Raw genomic sequence first — 17,555 nt, 5'->3', positions numbered from 1 at the left:
GGCCCCTAGACCGGAAGCTCGTCGTGCAGAGCCAGCGCCACAGCAACATTCTTACTTTCGTATAATCCGCGTGTCGACTTGCATATCGATCAGCAATCAAAATACTTACATAAGACTATCCTATATGTATATTCTATACATACTATAAGGCAGGGAACAAGTCTATGAACTATTTTAAGGATTCGGTAATATCAGAAAACAATAAATTTGATTTGCAATATGCGCAGTCTTTCATACTTTCAATTGCTCGTATTGTGGGATGATCACCATGATGTTGAAGCATTTTAACTTCAAAATAAGAGGAAAAGCTGTCAACTGAGTTTACAGTTTCACATTCCAGGTCCGATGAAGCGTGTGTCTAGGCGAGAAATTCACGTCTGGCATTGTCATCTTTTAACTCATATTGATGGCGCTTTAATTCTAAAAATTACACCTCTGACCTAAATAATTAGTAGATCGATCAGTCAGTGAGTCACGTGCACAGTTAGGATATCTGTTCTGGTTTTTTATCATCATCAGCTTAATTGTGGATCTACGCGTCCTCTTTAATTAGACCTTTGTGTGGGGGATTGTCGGTGGATTTCTTTTTTTCCTTTTTTGAACGGACAGGTGAACCTGCATGAGTTTTCGTTGACTCAGGGTCTCATATCCTGCCATTATTCTATTCCTTCGCGGTCCGTGCATCATTGGTAGCATATAGATCACTTCAACAATTGCTGTGCATCCAGACAGCGCTTTGAAGATTTATTTCATCGATGTAATGCTCCTGCTCCAACTCCTTTGCTTGTCCGCCTTGACATGACTGAACAACAGACGATTATATTTACATCTACAATACGTCTGTTATCATTGATTGGGGTGACCTCCCGTTTGCTAACTATTTAGTTTAAGATGACTTTCTGTACATTTTATTCTTCACGCAGACCTCCACGTACCTGACTTAATTGATGTCCTTACTGGCTATCGTGCATAAAAGTGTGTGTTGTTTGTCACTTCACTGCTTCTTCTTCGTGTTTTGTTTCTTCATTGGACTGTGACTTGATCTTCCTGTACAGTGCACTGTGTTTTTTGATAGGGGAGGATGCTATATGCACTCATTGCTGTAAAGTGCTTCTGAGTCCTGCTGTTGCTGGAGAAAGGCGCTGTATGAATGTGCTTATTGTTATTTATATTCACACACCGAGTATGTATGATTCAGCTGCTGAGACAGCACAAGATGCCGTCTTTAATTAGTAGTTGACCCCCAGCTGCGCAACTATTGGACAAAAAACAATCGCTATGCTGACAGTATCCGTTCATTCATTTTTTTTTTTTTTTTTTTTTTTTTTTTGAGTGATGTCAGCTGACGTCCTCTTATTCTGATGCTGGAGAAACAAGGGTCAATTAGTCTTGCCACACTTGTTAAAGTCCTGCACCGTGTGGTCAGTAGGTGCATCCACTCTCTTAGTCAATTTTTTTCTATTCGTTGCCCACCTCCCAAGGCACCGCGAGGGACACCCGGTATCACGCAAAGTGCCATGCAAGGTAAACTGGCCAAAGCAGACCAGACGGTGCACACATTAGTTGATTTTATATTCCACGTAGGAAATTCAGAGCATCTTCTTCGCTTGATCTTGAATGTCTGATTTTTTTTTTCCTGTGGCAGCAAACAGATCGAGTCCACCTTTCGAAGAAGGGAACTATGGGACTTGTACAGTCTGTATATGGTAGCAGGTCTGATGGTATAACAGGAGGACTATGGGACTTGTACAGTCTGTACATGGTAGCAGGTCTGATGGTATAAGAGGATCGAGGAACTATGAGGGACTTGTATAGTCTGTATATGGTAAAGTAGGTCTGATGGCGCTGCGCACGTCCAAGGTGCAGTCAGTCCACTCCATTTTTTCTGTCTGCTCCATCCACCTCGATGAGGGTACCCCAGAGAACTGTCTTATAATGTGCTTGGTAATATCAATATAGCTACACCGGACAAGCGTGTGCCATTTGCTGTAACCTACATCTGAACTACATTTTACTATAATTTACTGTAACGTAGATTAAAAATATAGTTATAATCCTCAAAGAACTTTGATTTTGTCTTCTGTATCTCTTTCTTGGATTCACGACTGTTATTCAGGTTCTGTGCTGTAAAACCAACATCAGGGATCAGAAACATGCATTGACTTTTTAAATAAATATACACTTTTGTTTTATTTTGTGCAAAACAGGATGATTTACCTCTCACAGACAGTTTAAGTATCCAGCACATATTATATATTCCCATCCATGGACAAACACACGATACAGAAATCGGCCTCGTTTTCACATAATGGAAAGAGCACTTGGTCCCTTATGACCACTTTTATGTAAGGAAAATAATATAGATGCAAATATGGTCATGCAACCCACCCAGCCATCGACTGCTGACAATGCCAGAGGCTGATCTGCTCATCTAGGAAACAAATGACAAGCCGTGCTCGGGCATTCATCATCCATCCTTCCATCCATCAATCAATTAACCCAACACATTTGTTTTAAAGATCTCGGAGCACAGGTTCGGTGTTTTAGGCTGTTTGTTTGTTTGTTTATGTGGAGTGTCAGTTTTGGAGATCGTCTCACCAAACACTGTAGTTACTGAACTGACTGACGTGGCGGGTACATCACAGCACCATGTGCAAATCCCTCTTCAGAGCGGACTTGTTTCTGTGTGCGTTGATAAGTGAATTCTGGGCATGGAACTGTGACTATGCTATATGCCATAAACATTTAGACAGCTGGAACTGTGCAGTTACCAGCCCTTACTCTTCTACCTCAGTCTAGTGGGTAAATGTTTCCTGAGCGAAACAAAAATGACAAATTAAATGTTTATAATTGCCAAAATCCATCAAAGCCGTGTAAAGTACTTTAACCTGGTCAATAATATAGCTGCCAGCCAGTTACCACATCCAATGTTCACGATTTTATCAAAGGTTTGCGTGTTCAGATTGCGTGCATGTTTTTATCACTGTCAGAGCTATGTGCACAGCTGCACCCTCACACACACACACGTATACATACAATACCTCGATCCATCACTCAGTCCACTTCACCGATCGCAACACCAATTACTGGGAGCTATGGCGTGGACGCTTACACTGGATAAGTAAACTGATTTTTACATGAATTTATTATAAAGATCAGGTCAATACTTAAATATGACTCGTGCAAAACCCACGTCTGGGGTGCAAATGAACTAAAAATACACATTTGCTTTGTATTCCGTCGTTTTCCTTGAAGTACGTGCGGTGCGGACCGTTCAATGTACTTGTGTACGTGGAACACAGCCCCAGCTTTACTGTCGAACTTAGGGCGAGGGCTTTGTGACGATCATTCTCAGGTTTAAAACAAAAACTGAGCAAGTACAACGCGAACTTTCGTAGACGTTTTTCGAGCAATCAAGTGAGAGGGGAAACACGTGCGAGTATTTTTTTAAGTATCGTTCTGCGCATGTCAAAACACCATAAAACTGGGCCAAGCGAACATTCCATGTGTGTCAAGGTTTCGTTTGTTGTCTGCTCGTTGTCACAATTATTCATAAGCACCAAATTTATTAGCTACGTTTTAGTCTTGCACGTAGTGTTCGCTCTCACTGTGCACGTCTTGAATGAGTAAATTAGGTTGGCTTTCTTACAAACATTGTGCGTACAACAGTAAACACATTTGACACACTTTTACCATGATCACACATGCCACTCTAATCTGACGTGAAAACCACCGAAGTAGTCAGAAATGCACCTTTTTTTCCAAAATGATCATCCTGCTGTAGTTTTTAATAATTGAGCAGAACGAAGCTGTTTGGCAGCCCCTCGGACTGCTTTTGAGCGCCCAGGTTGCGCGCCGTTGAGACTGTGCTCGTGAAAAAGGGGTGAGAAGTAAAATCAGCATTCTGATTGGCTCAAACAAGGCTACCATTTCGCCGGGACAACTTGACCTTTCGGTCCACTTTCAAAGAAACAAAATGCTAAGAGCATAAATTTGATAACCAAACACATATTATTAATTTAAATTTGTATTTTGAGGTATGTGTGACGAGGAAGACGAGTGTACAAAATATTAGTGCGAGGCATGACGATATTTGTGCGGTTCACCTTCTTCATTAATATTCATGAGTATACAATATCTCGGCACCGATATTTACTTCGGAGAACATAGTCCATGTAGTGCTAGTCCAATTTTTGTAGAAATTTTGACACCAAGCTCAGCAAAGACGCAGCCACACGGATGTATTAGGCGTCCTCTAAATGGACAGTACGTCCATTATCTCCCAGGTCACCAGAGAAGATGAACTTCTCAGCACATTTCCCGCATCGGAAAAAGGTAAGTTCCTGTGCAAGTGGTCTCAAAAATGGCGCTGAACTGTTGGTATGCGATGGCACCTGCATGTGTATTAGCCTTATGTGCATATTCATTGTACTGGTATTTTATGCTTGGTACTTTAGTTATCGTCATTGGTAGAAGGGTGATAAGAACACAGTATTTGGCGCTTTCGCAATGCAGCATATTCTGGCAGGTAAAATGGGGCTGAAGTTTTCACTGCCTGCAGGGCCAGCCGTGTGGTCCTAGAGTTATCGGGTCTGACGGCGCATATGCAGCCGTTGCGACGTAAACAAACGTTGTAACGTCTGATTTCTTTCTACGTTCCGAGCTTGTTCAGATGACAGCTACAGAGTGTATTAAAAAAGCTTTCATAAATGTGAGACTGCTGAAACCTAGTTTTCGCTATTTCTTTCAGCGTGGATGATGGCGGTGGTGTATATGCGAGGTCTGGAAGTCGTGCTCGTTACAAAAGTATGTGCAGTGTGGAAGTATGAGCAGTGTTTGGCACTGCTGAGAAACAGTTCGTTGAAACAATGTAATTGCACCAGATAAAACATTAATCCTAGGCCTAACTTGGGCAAGTCTTGTACATGCAACAGGTGTAATCATGACAGTGCCACAGTACAGAGAAACCGGTGATCAAAGAGAGTTGAATAATGACAGTGTTTTATCAACTATCGAATATTTGGTGCAGTATATTCTTTTACATAGGCTATTTTGAAAAAGCATTAAAAGTGTAAAATGTCTTCTGACAAATGTGCATTTGTTGACACTATTCTATGTTGCATATCTGTTGACAGTATCTCTTGTATCTCAGCTGCCTTCAAAAACATAGTGTGCATGTGACTGAAGGAGGGGAGGGGGCAGGAGAGAAAAATAGTTGTACAGAAAAATAATGCTATTTTGGCTAAAAGGGTGATGTTTTAAGCTTATGATGGGAAACAATGGTTGAACCCAAGGAGGTGAGGTTAGGAACACAGTGATGGCAACACTAGTGGTCATTCCTTGATAATTGCTTCTATTTGGCCTGACTAGTACCCTCATCTTCCCCAGTTGGATCAAATCCATTCTTTCCTGCTGGACGGTGAAAGTTCAGCCTTTAAGTTGACAGTATTCCTTTTTTCCCTTTTATATTAATGACAAGCTATGTTTGCTGCTCATGACTGAAATAGTTGATTAGTTGCCTGAAATTGTCTCTAATTGTTTATATCTTCTATCAATCAATCTTACATTACAAACATAATCTCGTAAGTTATATGCACATAACAGAAGTTGATAAACAGTGAAACTGTTCAGCATTTGGTACTTATTACTAAGAACAAATGTGAAGTGATAATACCTGTCTGTTATTATAGTCATATATTGTTAGTAGCCATTCGGGCCATGTGACCTAGAGTATTTATTGTTCCTGATTACTGAGGTCATAGACATAGTTTACTGATGTGTCAGATGGCATTGCAATATTTTGTGATTGTGACTTAAGTGATGTTAAAAATTTCCCTGGAGTTACTCTTTCTTATAGAGAAATCTGAGCTTATAGTTGACGAAGTCTATCTTTGTACTTGTTCTTCTCTTGTACAGTTAAGGTCATGATAGCAGTATGTACATTCCAATCATTTTTTTTTTGGACAGAAGACAACAGAGACTCTTGTATACAAGAATACAGCTTTTTGGTACCACCTGTATTATCTGCATGATGCATCATATGTACAAAAATTTAGACATTGTCAAGGATAGTCTTAACTTCTCGTTAGCTGAATATGAAATTGCACAGAATTTTTTTAATGAGGATAATGCTATTTGCATTTCTTCATCCAATACATTAATCTACAACTTTCCTAAATGGAACAAGTGTACTTTGCAGCACAATTTTTTGTGATATGTAGTAGAAACTACTATCCAGAGTAGGCAGAATAGATAATTATGCATGTGTACTCCTACTAAATTTACTGAATACTCAGAAAAGCGTGATAGATTAAAATTTCTTACACAAGCTATTAGGTTTTAGTATGTCTCACAAATTGCAATCACTTGCCTACTCGTTGCAACCCCTAAGTCCATCTGTTGTCTCTCTCATGTCACTCTAGCATCTCTCTCTCTCTCATGTCACTTTCTTTATCCAGCTGCTCCCATCTCCATTTCTGTCCCTGCTCTTACCTCTCTCTGTCAAAAAAAATAATAAAACAAAAATTCGTCAATCTGACATTTAAACTGATACCTGTATTGCATTGTTTGAGTCTGTTGCCTCTAAGTTGTCAGTATTCCTATGCATGTCCCTTCCCAACCTGATGTGGAGCTATGTTTCAACCCTTCATGGTTATAGTGCTTCTTTAACTGGGTAATTTGTAAATGCAGCCAAGGAGTAACATAGAAGGTGGAACAACTTGACCCTTTGCTCCAGACAGCTAAAAAACCGGTTTTGTTTGCAAACAATCTGTTATTATTTTCGAGAGTGGCGGAATTGAGCACCTTCAGTCAGTTGTGGAAAAAACCCTTGTGATTCAAAGTATTGTGTGCCATTGTGCGGTCCCAACAGATGCCAGGGCTTAAGTTTTATGCATCTGCCCAAGCTAGGCATGAGCATGGAGCAAGGCGTGGAGAAGGTATCTGGAACAAATATTTTGCTTCATTCAGTCCTGACGAGCCACTGTTTGCAGTCGTAATTTTGAGGGAGACTGCATAAAATGTAGTAAGTTAACACTTTAAAAATAATATTATAACTTCCATTTATACCAAGGAATACAATGAGAGAGAACAAGCAAAGATTTTCTTCTCTGCTCACTTACAACTGAGGGAACACATGAGACAGAAATTTTCACCAAAAAAATATAAAAAAGTAACAGTTTTACTGATATAATTTTTCACAACTTTTCTGTCAAATAGAACGCTAAATGTGGTGATCACAGAATAATTGTGCACACCAAGCTGCATTTAACTGGTTAAAAATTTAGAAATCTAAAATACAAAGTTTAGTTTATCAGAATTATTGAAAGATACAGCAAATAATGTAAACATTGTTTCAGTTTCTTCAAGAAGGAGAATAATAATCAAGAAATTAAAAAGAACCCACTTGAACTAAGTAGTGTAAAAGAGCCTGTAAGGCTGGCTTACTGTTCACATTTTGTTTGCTGCAGACTTAAGCTGTGTATGCACGCAGATTCTTATAAAGATTTGTGCTGTCCGTCCTTTTGACTGCATGTGCATCTTTCTATGTACTTACAACATTCATGATGCACAAAGCTTGGTTATAGAAGAAAACAACTTTTCTTTTGTTGCCTTAAGAGACAAAGAAGAAACAGGTCGGTTTCTGGTTATTATTGCAGATGTGAAAGTCAGTTTCTCTGCTATATGTTTGTCTATTCTATCTATTCCTCTTCGTGCATCAGGTTGCACATAAGGCCTCAACCAGAGTCCGCCACCGATGTCGATCGGCTGAAACCCGCTCTAGGTGACCCCATGTCCAGCCCTTTCCTTTCATCTCCCTTTCCACTGTTCTTCTCCAAGTTTCCTTTGGGCGGCCTCGTTTTCTTCGGCCGTCTGGAGTCCATCGTAGGGCGACTCTGGAAAGGTCTGCTGTCTGCTGGCGGAGCACATGTCCAATCCATCGCCAACGCCTTCGTTGAACCTGCGTGGTGATGGACTCGGTTTCAGTTCTTCGGTGGAGTTCTTCGTTGCTGATGGTATTTGGCCAAAAGATGTTAAGTATGCGCCTGAGGCATCTGTTTTGGAAGACGTCAAGCTTGTTACTGATGGTTTTGGTCATCTTCCAAGATTCTGATCCGTAAAGGAGGGTGCTGATCACATTTGACTTGAAGATTCTCAGTTTGATCTTCTGGCTGATGTTTTTTGCCTTCCATGTGCTCCTGAGTGAGGCGAAGGCCTGGCTGGCTTTCGCCAGTCGGGCTCGAATCTCCACCTCCGCATCCCCAGTGTTTGACATTTTGGACCCAAGATAGGTGAAACTGTCAACTTCCTCGATCTCTTCTCCATTTAGTTTGATGCCGTCTTGGACTCTGGCGTTCACTCTCATACTTTTCGTTTTCTTTGTGCTGACCTTCAAGCCAAGGTTTCCAGCTGTTTCTGAGAAGGCCTTTGTTTTTTCATGCATGTCTTGGTGGCGGTGTGACAGCAGGGCAATGTCGTCAGCAAAGTCCAAGTCTTCCAGCGCTGTTGTTGCTGTCATAGTCATGGTCCATCTGATCCCTCTCCTCTCACTGTCGGTGGAAGTCTTCATGATCCAGTCCATGGCCAGGATGAAGAGGAACGGCGACAGAATGCAGCCCTGCTTCACCCCGGTACTGACGTTGAAGGGGTCTGTGAGCTCCGTGTCACAGACAACCTGGGATTTGAAATCGCTGTACAGCATTGCAATGACCTGAACAAGTTTGCAGGGACTCCGTAATGCCTCAGGATCTTTCCATAAGGACTCGCGGTGGATGCTGTCAAAAAGCCTTCTCCAGGTCGATGAAATTGATGTACAGCGGTGTGTTCCATTCGTTGCTCTGCTCCAGAATCTGTCGCAGAATGAAGATGTGTTCGGAGCAGGATCGTCCAGGACGAAATCCTGCTTGCTGTGGTCGGAGGTCTTTCTCAAGAGTTGCCGTCAGTCTTGACAAAACAATCTTGCTGAAGACCTTTGCTGGTGAGGGAAAGAAAGTGTTATGCCCTCCAATTATTGCAGTCTCCAAGATCTCCTTTCTTGGGTAACTTGAAGATGAGCCCTGTCTTCCAAGCAACAGGGAGCTGCCCTGATTCCCAAACTTGCTTGAAGATTTCAGTCAGCTTGGGAGCTGTCACATTTATATCTGCTTTCAACATCTCTGCTGTTATTTCCCATCTGCCCCTGGTGCTTTGCCGCTCTTCATTGTCTTGACTGCTGCTGTCACTTCTTCCAGGCTTGATGGGTCTGGTGCAGATGTCAAGGTCTATAGCTGCTGGCTGGATGTCTGCAAGCTGAGGGGATCTGGTCTGTTCAGAACCGACTCAAAATGTTCCTTCCAGCGCTGTAGTTTTTCTGCCTCTCCCTCGATGACATTACCGTTCACATCTTTCACTGGCACATCACTGTTCTTAAACCCGTTGTTTAGCTGTTTGTTTATCTTGTACAGTGTCTTCAGGTCATTTTTACTTGCTGCATTTTCTGCTTCATCTGCCAGTTTCTCTATGTGGTCTCTTTTGTCGGTTCTTGCCATCCTCTTTACCTCTTTGTTTAGTTTTTGCATATCTTTGTCTGAGTTGTTCTTTCAGGCGTTCTGATCTGGTGCTATTGATTCTTTGTTTGGCTGACTTTCTCTCTTCTATCTTCTTCCATGTCTCTTCTCTGATCCACTGTTCTTTCTTTTTCCGTTGGAAGCCCAGTATTTTCTCTCCTGATTCCTGTAAGACTCGATTGAAGTCGTCTAAGGTCATCTCTTGTTGGTCTCCTAGTGCTTGGAACCTGTTCTTTACTTCCATAGCAAAGGCCCTTTCGATGACTGAATTTTTCAGTTTGCCAGAGTCCACTCTCTGCTGACGTGCCTGTTTTCCTCGTGATCGACGTAGCTTCAGGGAAACTGTGGCTATCACAAGAGTGTGGTCACTGGCAACGTCTGCTCCTCTGTAGGCTCTAACATCTTGAAGTGAGCTCCTCCATTTTCGGTTGATGATGACATGGTCTATCTGGTTCTTTTGTGCTCCCATCTGGTGATGTCCATGTTGCCTTGTGGATGTCTTTGTGTGGGAAGAGTGTGCCACCAATCAGTAGGTTGTTTTCTTCACAAAAGTCTGCCAGTCTCTCCGTTGTCATTGATGGCTTCCGATTCCATGTTTGCCCATGACATGCTCCTGCATGTGTTGTCACTTCCCACCTTGGCATTGAGATCGCCGATGATGAGCAACATGTCATGGGCTGGAACGCTCTCTGAGGCTGCTTGGAGCTGATCGTAAAAAGCATCCTTGTCTTCTGCCTCAGAGTCATTTGTTGGTGCATAGCAGGCTAGCACTGTCAGCTTGGTGTACTTTGAATGGAATCTTGCTCTCAAAAGCCTAGGTCCATAAGGCTTCCATTCCAGCAGTGCCTTTTTCCGTTTTCTTGTTGAGGAGTAGAGCTACTCCTTCAGAGTGCTGAGCGTCTGATCTTCCTGAGAACAAGATGGTATGTCCTGACGCTAGTCTCCTCTTTCCCGTGCCGGTCCATCTGACCTCACTGACTCCCAGGATGTCCAAGTTGTAGTTGTCAAACTCCTTGACTAGTTGGAGCATCCTGCCAGTCTGGTACAAGGTCTGGACGTTCCAGCACCCCACCCTCAACTTTTGCCTCGGCTTCAGTAAATCCACTGTCGGGGCGCCAGCTCCCTTTCGGGTTTGGCTGTCGTCCGTCATTAGTCCAGTCACCTGGTGTGCTTCATTACCTCCGCCATCTGTGACGAGTTCTCTGGTTTTAGTTTCTGTAACATACTTTTTTTTTTACATGGTGGGGTTGTTAGCCCTACCACAACCTAATTTACCTCTAGGTGAGGTGTCCACCTTAGTCGCCTCTTACGACATGCCTGGCTGGATGGCAGGGACCCTATTCTTACAATGCTTGCTAGGCAAGCATACCCCGGGGTCCCACAGGGGGCTATATGTTTGTACTTCTGCATAACTGCAGACTTTTTTTTTTTTTTCAACTATATATAAAGTGTTTAGTTACTAGTGCAGGGACAACCAAAACTTCATCTGTGGATTTTTCCTCTGGAAACAAATATGAAAATGCTTTAGCATTTAAAAAAGAATTTCTTAAGTTTTCTGCACCACACCTTAAGAGACCTCCAAAAAAAACCCAGACCGGCCTTCCTGCAAGAACTTGGTCAAAAAATATTGTGAACTGGCATCACTGAAACAGAACTGTTTAGCTAAACTTGATATTACATCACATATTACATCACTACGTCTGAGGATAAAATTCATTGCTTGCTTATGTTCATTCCATTTTCCAGCCAGAACCTTTTCTTCTGTAATTTTTTTTACATCCCCCAAATGCTGTAAGTTTCACTAGCTGGAAACTGTTAATTGGAAAGACACCTTATAAATTCATCATCTTATGTGTGCTATTGGTTTCTTGTTCAAGAAGGTATCCGTTTTTCTTTTTTTCCCAGAATGCGTGTGCAGGAAGTCTCCTGTAATCCTGTCCAGTGGTTGGCCACTGTTTCTTCCAGGAGTCCCTCCATTGCGTAAACCTGTTTTTAACTTTACAGTTGAACTTTTCTTGCTTTCTGCGGTCTCTAAGAAAATGCACGTGGAATTTGTGTGAGGTCTGTCTGATGAGTCACAGAAAGACTTACGCTTTATCTTCATAGTTGCCACAAGCAGATGGTGGTCTGTGGCTGCATCTGCACCTCATCTTACCCTGACATCTAGCAGACTCCTAAACTGGCAATTGATGGTGATGTGATCGATCTGGTTTTCTGTATGTCCATCTGGTGAAGTTTATGTGGTCTTGTGAATGGTTTTGTGTGGAAAGACTGCGCCTCCGACTACAAGGTCATTGAATAGGCAGAAGTATGTGAGCTTGTCACCATTTTCATTGCAGTTGCCCACACCATGCTTTCCCATTATGTGATCTTTGTCTGTGTTGTCATTTCCTACTTTGGCATTCATGTCGCTCATTATGATCTTCAGGTCTCATTTTGGAGTACGATCAACCAGTGCTTGTAGGGAATTGTAAAAGTCTTCCTTATCCTCTTCTTTAGCTGCGTTGGTAGGTGCATAGCACTGGATGATCTGATCTTTCTCCCTTTGGAGTTGAACCTGGCTGACATGAGTCATGGGGAAACTGGTTCCCATGCTATTAATGCTCTTGCAGCCTCAGGTGTCACCAGTACTGCTACTCCTTGTTAGTGGTCATGTTCGGGTCTCCCCTGATGAAAGTCTGGTTTAGCCGCTGCCATCTCGCCTTGTCTCGCACAGGCTGAGGAGCTTGATGTTATAGTTCTTCATTTCCTGGGGTACCTGAGCTGATTTTCCTTTCTCATATAGGGTTCTGGTGTTCCAGGTCCCTAGCCTGGTTTTTTCCTTGGCTGTAAGAAGATGGGTCGGCGAGCTAACTTCCTGAGGGTTTTCGTCAACACGCATCATAGGCTCTTCCGAGAGGGATCTTCCTGTCCAGGCTCTTGTTGTGCTTGTGTTATATTTGCGGTTTCTGTAGCAGGGGTTGTTTAACAGGGTGGGGTTGCTAGCCCCATGGCCCAACCCTCCTTCATCTGGGCTTGTGACTGGCAGATTACCTAGGGGGTTTCCAGGCAGAGTTTTGCAAAAGCATGCAGAATGTCAATATTTCTACAATATGCACATCATGTGGAAAATTAAACATTAAAATAAGTACAGATAAATATAAAACGTGGTCAACCATTTTTAACTCCTTAAGCATTCACTGCATCAGTCATAAATTGTACCATCATCACCAACAATATTATCACTTATTTTAGCAACATAAACACTTCAATTAGCTATCCTGATATAATAACTTGAACTACCAGCAAGCTTATTTTTAGCTTTTTGGTTGTGCAATAAATCTCCATTAATTTAATCAATTTATCAACAAAACTGTCAGACTAGAAAAGAGACTTTAAATCAAAAACTTCCTCCAATCTCCATAAGCTTTCCACTGAAGCCCCAGTTATATTCTAACATATATGCAACACATCATTTTAGGACTGCTTAAAAAAAAAATTAAGTCATGCTATTATCTGAATCATTGAGCCAATTTACACAGTTGTCAGTATATATGTGCATGTAATAAAGCTTTTTAGATCAAAGTGTTTATTTGTTGTTATTGCTACAAACAGATTACATTTATATACAATTTTTTTTAAGCCATATCAAATTTAAAAAAATTATTTTAGTTGCTTGTACTTGCAAGAATTGTGTCTATGCTGCATGTCTGCTGCTTGACATATTTCTAAACCAGAAGACTTGTGGATCCAATGGACTGGATGTGACCAAACATTTTGTTCTTGCATAGGCCAGAGAAGGCATGGGTGCAAGATGTTTCCCTATAAATGTATATATGATTATGATGTAACTCTAGGTTTGCAGAGTGTATATGAGCGAGAGTGAACAAGAAACAAAGTTGGTAAATCTGTTGCTGTCAGATGTATGGCCACAAGGCCACATTCAAACAGAATGGCTGAACAGCATTATGTATGCAGGTATAAGACATTGTATGACATCTATTGGCTGTCCTAGACTGAACATGACCTGAACTTGTGTAACGTGAAATATGTCACATGGAGTGGTTGTACATGTATCTAGATGTTGGTATATAAACTGTTCCAATAATAGTGAGCTGTGAAGAGGCAGATTGTATTAGATAGACAAAAGAGAATTGGGATTTAAAGTTTTATAGTTATTTATAAATAACTCTCTTTATGGGAAAATTAGTTTTCATGCTTTGTACATTCTCTTGACAGTGAAAATGACTTCATAAATAGGGCATAGACATTGCTGTCATTTGACATTCTTCTGTGGCAACATTTAAGTACAAAGTCCTCCAGGTTGTGTGCACCAGATCTCTAGAACACTCGCTGCACTCGAAAACCTCTGACTTGGTTGCAGATTGTATATTCGGTCCTTGCAAAGCAAAAGCAGTTCTGGGTAAGGGTGGGCTGAAAAGTGCTGTCCATGTTTCATTCTTGTTCTTAAGCACTAAGAGCATACTCCTAAGGAGTGTGAGTATGCACTTTACAAATTTTGCATTTATTATTATTTATGTAATGGCAACTAATATCAGCAGCAAGACTGCTGGAAACAGATGGCAGCAACTTCTGCAGGGAATCTTAGTTACAGGGATAAATAAAGATATGGACTGGTTATGGTGAATTCTTTCTTTGCCTTCACTGTGTTGTATCTCTTTATAGTACTGCTCATCACCCCCTTCCTTTTTGTTTTTCTTTTTGCTTGATTTTTGTTTTTTTTGCATTAGAGCAGGAATAAAAGAATTGCAGGAATGGGTGATGTTGTGACCTTGCACTCAGCATGCCAGATGCTGAAATGTTGCAGAGTTTATAAAGTTTCAAATCCATCAAGCATTAAGCATTAGTGTAAATATAGAAATTTAAAGTTTAAACTCTGTTATTGTTCATTTATAACAGTAAATGTTTGGAAACATTGCTACAAGCTGAGGTGTGTCAAATCTGTGTAATGATGCATACACAAAGTTGGAGAGGGTAGAGTTTGTTTTACAAAAGCAACAGTAATGAGTGTGGCATTTGATATCACAGCTCCTTTAAAGCGCAGCAATTATGACTGAAGCACTTTTAAGGGAGAAAGGGACGGGTGACAAGGTGTGTGTTGTTAGCGTGCACTCAGTAAATAGCTACTGGGTTATCATACTTATCACCTTACAGATGAATGTTGCTTACTGCTTAATCTGGGCGCAATCTGTTTTAACTGTGACATTGTACTGTGTACAGTGGGTGGGTGGGTAACAGAATAGAGAGATTGCTGTCATAATAGTGTTGATGCTGTCCTGTTGCAGTGTTGTATTAATTTGTTAAATATATATAAATAAGGATTATTTTCATTGTATCAGGAGTGGTGATCAAAAACCAAAAGTCCCGGTATTACAGAAAGTATCCACTGCATTCTACATATGGAACACATAAACATAACATAAAACTTCCATTTTAATTTCCAGGATGGGGACAGTAGTCTGGTTAGTGTGGCTAATAAATAGGCACATTGTATATTTCTGTTATTTTTTTTTATAATTATTATTATTTAATGTAGCAGGTGAAGTATAGACAATATTGACTATGTAGCAGGTGAAGCGTAGAAGATGTTGAGAATGCTGTGTGTGTATTCATGTACCTGAGTAAGGGATATTCCTTGACTTGCACATTCTAGTGCATGATAGCCATTTTGTTTTTGTTGAGTGTAAGCCAACCAGCAGGAAAAAAACGACAAGGAGAGGAGTGTGGTACTTGACAGCTAATTGTGCAGCACCTTATCTAGACTCCAGTGGTTTTCACAGCTTGTAAATCTGGCAGGGATATTCAGCAGTAGGAAGATGTTTCACAGCAATGCAGGTGTCACAGTTAGCTGTCTAAACCACATGTTTCCTCCAGCACTGCAAACCTGCAAGTTAGAACTGCCTGGATAATGGGCAGTGTTGAGATGAGGCAATGCTTAGTTGCCAAAAGTGTTAAGCAACAGGCATTTTGGGTGTCAATAAGTTGGTGTCAGAAACCCCCAATTTCTAAAAAGCATAAAAGAGAGATTTGTAAAGGAGCATATAATAGGTACAGAGGATGGGCAGCAGTGAGAAGAGCGCTGCAAGAGCCTGTGTGTAGAGGGGACAGTTCTGCACAAGCAAACAACAAGAAAAGCTCCACAAGAACGAGTAAGGGTGGGGGTAGTGTAGCGGTTGCTGAGAGCATTTGCAGTTCCTCACACCGCATTATTTCCAGTAGCAATGGAGGCGGGATGAGGAGCCAGTAGACTCAGCAAATCCCCTGCAGTGTAAGATGTGTCAGTAATCTTACAGGTAGTGGTAGAGGTTTGTCTGGCGCCACTCAGGTGGTTTTTCAGCCTGCGGGATCCTCAGGTGGTTGGTGTGTGGCTCGCGGGCTGGCACAGGGAACATGGGAATAGAATTCTGCAGCCCTTGCCACCTGACTGCGCCTTGTCTGAAGCAACAGGCAGGCCGTCTGTCGTCTTTGCCGCTGTGCCAAGTCACAGAGTTACATCCCTCTGCTGACAAGGCAGCTGTGTGATGTAGACATTGCCTTGTGCAGACTATGCATTGTTCTTACCCGATTCACTCCCATCTACTGAGTGGTCTCGATAGGGTATATAAAAGGTGCTTTATAAGAATTATCTTTCATCAGAGGCCACCTAAATACTTGGAAAAAATATTGGGTAATTGGAAGTGGGGAGATAGCCACCTTCCTGTGCACAGATGGTGCACCATCTATTTTCCATTTCTCATCAAGGAGCACATATTTCAGGATTTGTACAGCTATTAACATGGTAACAGATGATGCATGGCCACATGTATACAGGTTTTATTATTTTTCTGCAGATACCCTCTCACTTCTCACTGGTTGTATGGTCACTGGTGCTGACACTGCATTAAACCACCACCATTACTCACACAAACACCTTATTTTTGTTTTTTGTTTTTTTGTTGGATGTATAAATGGTGTAGGGATGATATTTTTTAAAGTACCCAGCAGCGATACACCGTGTTCAGTAATCGACCTGACTGGTGACATAGCAAAATAGTGAACACTTGTTCCAAGAATGTGATGTTTGTATGTAAAGTACAACTGTGGGTAACCTTTTTTTCCAGAAATATCAAATGTAGAACATGGAAACAAAACTTGTGCACTGAATGCTGATTCCTCAGAAATTAGTAAACAATAAAATAAAGATGCCTGAACCAAACATGACCTTACACAAAGTCTACAAAAGTATTTCAAAATTTGGTTAGGACCGGTCAAACCAGTTTTTGCTTGAATTTGCATAGTGGGTTGTTTGTGTGTTTAACTGTGCAATTTGTATGTTACACTATGGTATTTGTGTGTTATACTGTTATACTCTGTAATTTGTTGTGTTAATCTGTTATTGGTGTTATGTACATAGTTGTACATTATACTGTTTGTATGTTATGCTATGTTGTATATTATACTGTTATTTGTATGTTATGCTGTGTAATGTGTGTTATACTATGTTATTATGTTATACTGTGTCTATGCACACTCCTCTCTCACTGCTTTATATTAATGTCTAAACTGCAGCTCCCATGTCTGGTTATACTTTTTTCCCCTGTAAACTCTCCCATTTTATTTTTAGCCACTGTTTTAATGCTCAGTAGTTACAAATAGTTTTAAAGTTATCATAAAATGTGTCTGCTATTGAAAACACTTGCATACTGGCATGTTTCATCAAGGATATATGTGTTGCAAACTTCAGTGAGCAAGCTCCATGTTTAGTTTTGGCAGTGTTGCATCATGTGTATTGCAGTTTCAGTCACTTCCGAATGTCATGTCATGATTTCACTCTCAAGTGTTTGTGGTCCTGAAAGGCTCTTCAAGCCCAAAGTGAATGTAGGATAAAGTGCAAAATTATTTTGAAATGATATTCATTTTAAGTATCCGTGCATCTGTTTAATCAAATGATGATGAATTTTCATCATTGTTAGTTCATTGTCATGCACACACTGACTCTGCATCCTCTGAGATTTATAGTTAGTTTTTATG

General features: G+C 41.1%; 1 protein-coding gene across 1 annotated transcript in view; it reads left to right on the top strand.

Moving 5' to 3' along the window:
• The first annotated feature begins 3,945 nt into the window (after positions 1-3,945).
• LOC112564170 (CTD small phosphatase-like protein) overlaps positions 3,946-17,555 on the top strand; it is a 28,678-nt gene continuing 15,068 nt past the window's right edge. The window contains exon 1 of the mRNA XM_025238819.1: positions 3,946-4,335. Within this exon, the coding sequence (XP_025094604.1) occupies positions 4,260-4,335 (76 nt within the window). The 5' untranslated portion in view covers positions 3,946-4,259. The remainder of the gene's footprint in view (positions 4,336-17,555) is intronic.

This window comes from Pomacea canaliculata, linkage group LG1, assembly GCF_003073045.1.
Source record: "Pomacea canaliculata isolate SZHN2017 linkage group LG1, ASM307304v1, whole genome shotgun sequence".
Classification (NCBI taxonomy): domain Eukaryota; kingdom Metazoa; phylum Mollusca; class Gastropoda; order Architaenioglossa; family Ampullariidae; genus Pomacea; species Pomacea canaliculata.
This window is presented reverse-complemented; position numbering and strand designations above follow the sequence as displayed.